This window comes from Pezoporus occidentalis, unplaced genomic scaffold, assembly GCF_034315485.1.
Source record: "Pezoporus occidentalis ecotype Australia unplaced genomic scaffold, CSIRO_AGI_Poc_V1 ctg113, whole genome shotgun sequence".
NCBI classification, from domain to species: Eukaryota; Metazoa; Chordata; class Aves; order Psittaciformes; family Psittacidae; genus Pezoporus; species Pezoporus occidentalis.
The window spans coordinates 1114852-1119973 of record NW_026912918.1 but is presented as its reverse complement, the minus strand read 5'-3'; the positions used below and the strand labels follow the sequence as shown (position 1 = coordinate 1119973).

Here is a 5122-nt window from a genome sequence, read left to right as displayed (position 1 = left end):
ACTGAAGATCTGCCTACATGGCTAATAAGCTGAGGGTTTGTTTGCCTCACTGTTCAGCCCGGATAGATTCAACCACTTTGGAAATACTGTCAAGGCAAAACCTACTTAACCCTCATTTCCCTACACTCCAAGTACACCTTGCTTTCAATAGCTCTCCTTCGATTTCATTCCCATGTCCTTTGGCTTGTTCCTCGTATGTCTTCACTGAGAGTTTACCATCACTCTCACTCACCCCCCCGAGCCCAACTTTCATTTTCTAAACTATTTATATCCTCCACCATCTTTCCTTGTCATGCATTTCCTGATGTGACTGCCTCTTCCTGGCATTACTACATTTTACCAAGTCTATTACAGATTTCTGTGTACTGCAGCAATACTAAATACACACCAAATATGCATCCCTTTTCAGAGCAAAGATCACTTTTCAGAGACAGGGATGCAGTGATGTAAACAAACTGACAGCTGACTAAAGTGGTTAAGATGCCAAAGTTAACAGTTATAAAGGGGTTTTATGTCACGAGTTCAGGCAGCCACAATAACCTGGCTGCATCTTATTTCAAACACCAAGTTAACACGAGTCTGCAAAAATAGTATGTATCATGGTCTACTACCAAAAAAACTCAACCCCGAAACACCAAGGTAGCTAACTTAAATACCATGTGTAAAGAACACTGATCAATACTACCTATAAATACACTATTTGTAGAAAGAAGCACAGTGCTTCCTATATAAAAATAACCCAGTTTACGAGTGTGACCTAGGCTATAATTACCTGAAAATAAGACTGCAAGAGCAGTTAAAAAAAACAGACAGAAGTAGGCAAACATCTGCCTAGGGAGTGTTTCCATTTAGAAAAATAGATTTTTATAAAGCTTCATAGATTTTGAAAATGTTTGCTTTGTGCTCTGATGCACAGAACTCTGGATAAAGCACATTGGTATCGTTATGTACAGCACGGAGAGGAGTGTATTAGTAACTTCAAGTTACCCTAAAGCTTTCCAGAAGGCACACTTGGTCATTTATAACTTGTTTCCAACTGTTCCCCTAGGACACAGTATAGTGGGTAATGAGGCCTCAGCCTCCTGAGCACCAGCAATTCAGCAACACATTTTGTGTCTTAATACATCAAATACTTGAGCAGGCAGCCCAATAATGCAAGGATTGAAATGCTGAATTTGCTGACACCCTGAGACACATCAGGGTCACCTGCACCAGGTACCTACGCCAGGAGCTAAGGACACTTGCAGAACTGGCTGTGTTACAACTCGGCAGGTTATTCCAGAGACTGGGACATAACTGGGCAAGAAGTGGAAATTATATGGCTGATGTGAATATTTAGGGGACACTGGAATCCACAGCCTTAGACTGCCACTGTACCATGAATCAGTGCTAAATAATCTGAAGTACCCTGAAACACTTCACTTTCTCCTCCCCACAACAAGGTAATGATTTGCTATAGCACAGCACTAGAAATTCCCATCGGGTTATTTGGTCAAAACACTGCCACAATCAGACAACTGCCTAGGCAGTCATCCAAAAATCCCCCCAAGCTCCTATCAGAGAGCAGGAAGGTGCAGCAGTCAGCTTACAGCACTGAGATTTGAGCTCGTTTAAGGTTTGTTTCAAAACATAATATACAATTTCTTAGTTTTGTTTTTGGTCCTTGAGGTAAAGCAAATGCTAATAATACTTGAAGACAGAAAAAATAATACAACTCAACAAGAACCCACAAACAAACCAACCTCTTTGGCATTTCCTTAAAAGAAGGTTTTCCTGGGGATGTCAAACATCATTCCCTTAACAAATACTAATGCCTCCTAATGCAATATTTAGTGCAGCCAATTATCCTAAAGAGAAGGCCTTTGTGAAAATAAAGTGCTATTTGTTTCCTTTTATCTATATTTCAATCCTTCAGTATAACCTTCACACAGAAACGTGCAACTAGATTCTTCATACTGTTACCAGAGACAGTTTGGAGGAAGAACCCCAATTTTACATTAACATTAACATATGCACTGTATTTCTATTCAGAACAACGTACTTAATTACGCATTTTTAGATTACACAATTTAAAGCATGTCATTGAGCATTTCAAACTGCGATCCACAACCATGCTCCATTGCTCACTGCATTTTAAGAGCATCTTGGTACATTAGGGGGGCTGTTTGCACTTACAAGTTTTAAATCCCAAATGGATTTTGCATCATAAAAAGCAAATATCATAAAAAGGTCAAATTTGCCACTAAGACAACAAGTGAAAATGGATTTCCAGAAATGCCAGTTTAAGCCTGTTATAGCTAGGTTCGCAGTCAGCTGACTGAACGTAATGCTTCTCTACTAACGCATTTCCCCAGAAACTTCACAATTTCCCCATGAACAAGCAATGAGATTAAAAAACAAGAATCACAAATTCCTTAAGTCTTGGCCTCTGGTTTCCCAGTCTTCTCACGGCAGGGACAAAACCACAGAACCACACAAACAGGTCCCACCTTCCTCAGGCAGACATGGGCTCTCAATGGACTAGCAGACTGCGAGCGTGCGCTGCCTGGCAGAGTCCAGGGACACCACCGGCTCACTCTGCTGGTGGCTCCTGCTTGGCCTCGGTGACATGACGGCACGGGGTGGGCACTGGTCGCAAGTACCGGGGGCTGCTGTACATCCTGATGATGTGCGGGGCCTGGATCCAGGTGTTGATCAGCTGGAAAGCTGACAGGTCCAGCATGAGCCCATCAAAGGCAGCCAGCAAGTTCACAGGGGCAGCTTCCTTGAGGAACCGGGGCACCGCCACGGCCTCGGGGAGGCTGGTGTTGCCCAGGAAGAAATGCATCAGCACCTGCTTGCGCAGGCAGTCCCTGAGGTACAGCACCAGGTCCTCCAGCCGCTCCACCAGGAACCGCTCGTCCCAGGCCTCCAGGGGCCCCTGCATTAGCAGGGAGAACAGGGCCGTCTTCAGCACGTAGGAGGAGAGCACCCGGCTCCACTGAGAGCTGAAGGGCTCCTCCAGGCCCTGCCCGCGGAGGTCCCGCAGGCCCTTGAGGATCTGCAGACACTTGAGGTGGCAGGAGGAGGCCGGGGCCTGCTCTTTCAGCCAGCTCAGCAGCCGCTGCTCCTGCCGCGAGGCGTTGAGGCCCCACACGGCCTCGGGGGCCGGGGTAGGCAGCGGGCCCTCGGGCGGCAGGGCCGTGAGGTAGAGCGCGTCGCCGATGGGGATGGCGGGGATGAGGCGCACGGCCATGGAGATGTGGCAGCAGACGTAGTCGGAGCAGGGCACGATGTGCAGCACGGGCGGGCGGCCTGGGCAGGCCGAGAGGTTGATGCGGCAGCGCTCCTGCAGCCGGTACCGCACGGCGCCCAGGCAGCGCTGCAGGTGGCCCTGGAACCAGCGCAGCACCAGCGCCGAGGAGAGGTGGCAGCGGCCCTGCAGCTCCACGCAGAAGCCCTCGGCGAAGGGCCGGTAGCGGCGCGGCCAGCCGCCCCTCGCCCGCAGGCCGCAGACGAAGGCGCCGTGCGGCCCCAGCCCCTCGGCGCAGCGCGGCTGCGGCTCCAGGTGGGGCGGCAGCCGCAGGGGCACCAGGATGTCGAAGCAGTCGGGGCTGCGCACCTTGTGCTGCTCGTAGGCGCTGCCGATGCGCACGAAGTCCCCGCGCAGGCTGAGGGCGAGCGGGCCGGGCTGCAGCCCCTGCGCCTTGGCGGCGCGCACCAGCTCGGCCACGACGCGCCCGACGTGCGCCTTGCTGTGCCCCAGCACGTGGGGCGACACCCGCAGCTGTCGCACGTAGAACCGCTCTAGGGCGTCGCGCTGCGCCCCCGCCGACCCCGCCAAGCGGAACCCGCCGGGCCTCGGGCCGCCACCCGCCCCGCCGCAGCAGCGAGCCAGCAGGCAGCCCAGCAGCAGCAGTGCCGAGCCCTTGAGCAGCGGGACGGAGCCCGCCTCCGCCGCGCCCTCCCCGGCCGAGCCGCCCCGCAGGGCCTGGTAGAGGCAGAGGAGCGCGGTGCAGAGAGCGGTCGCCAGCGGCCAGAGCACCCGCAGGTTGACGGTGTAGACGGGCCCGGCGCGGCGGGGGCTCGGGCCACGGCGGGGGCCGCCGCCCAGCCCCGCGGGCGGGGAGCGCCCGGCCCCGCCGCCGCCGCCCCCCTCCTCCGCCCCGGCCGCCCCCAGCGCGGGCCGCGCCGCTGCTTTCCCCCTGCTACCCCGCCGGCACGGCGGTCGCCCCCCTTGCCTGCCTGCTCCGCTGCGAGCCTTCCTCTTCCGAGGGAAGCGGCGCCGCGTCAGCCGCCGAGTGAGCTCAGAGGAAATGCCACGGGCGGCGGGCCCGGCCGCGGCGTGAGGGCCGGGGGCGTTGTCCGACCGGGGGCCGGCCGGGCCGGGGCCGCCCGCGGGGCGGGGAGCGGCGCCTCCCGCTCCTTCGCGCCGGCGCCACCGCGCTGAGGGAGCGCAGCCGAACCGCCGGAGCCTCGGGGCAGAGCTGCAGCGGGTCCCGCACGGCGTGGCTGTGCCGCCCCCACTGCGGGGTGCGAGCACGCGTTTCCATGCCCCCATCACCACAACAGGACACTGCGGGGTTTTGTATCCCCAGGACTGGGTGCTTCTGTATCCCAGGTACGGGGACGGCTGTGTCGTCGGGCAGTGGTGCTGTGTGGCAATCTCCGTGTTGCACGTTTTTCCCCGAATGGTTTTCACTTAGGGGTCTGCGTCCTGTCGCGGGGGAGCTTCTCCCGCCCACAGCGCTGCCTGAGGGTCTCGGTGCCAAAGGCACAGCAAAGCCATCGCCATTAACTCACCGGGGCGTGTATGGTTTGTCGCTGTGCTAACAGCTGCTTGCAGTCACGTCGTTCAAAAGCGTGGTTCCTTCCCTTGTGCCCAAGTTCCACAGTCGCTGACAAACTGAAAGGGAAGAAATAACCCTGGGAGAAGTTACTCATTTGTTGCACAGGGACTTCTGTGGCCTCATCTGTTGTATGAAGCAGAGTGTGGCATCAAGCCCACTGTTAACTGCAATTGTAACACTTCTGCCCACAGCATCCCCCTTAGCACGAAGAGGGAAAAAGAGAACATCTATCAGAAACGGTCACACAGCACTACCTCAGGCATTGTCCCAAGCCTACAAATAGCAGAGCCAAA

At 55.3% G+C, this 5122-nt stretch overlaps 1 protein-coding gene across 1 annotated transcript; it reads right to left on the bottom strand.

Annotated features, from left to right (window-relative positions):
- Window positions 1-549: 549 nt before the first annotated feature.
- On the bottom strand, window positions 550-4540 carry ITPRIPL2 (ITPRIP like 2). Its single transcript, XM_062634074.1, has one exon. The coding sequence runs from the start codon at window positions 4538-4540 to the stop codon at window positions 2573-2575; it is 1968 nt and encodes a 655-aa protein (XP_062490058.1). The 3' UTR covers window positions 550-2572.
- Window positions 4541-5122: the final 582 nt, after the last annotated feature.

Excerpts from the sequence above, each read along its gene's own strand:
- ITPRIPL2 (XM_062634074.1), bottom strand. The coding sequence starts at position 4,540 with ATGGGGGCATGGAAACGCGTGCTCGCACCCCGCAGTGGGGGCGGCACA.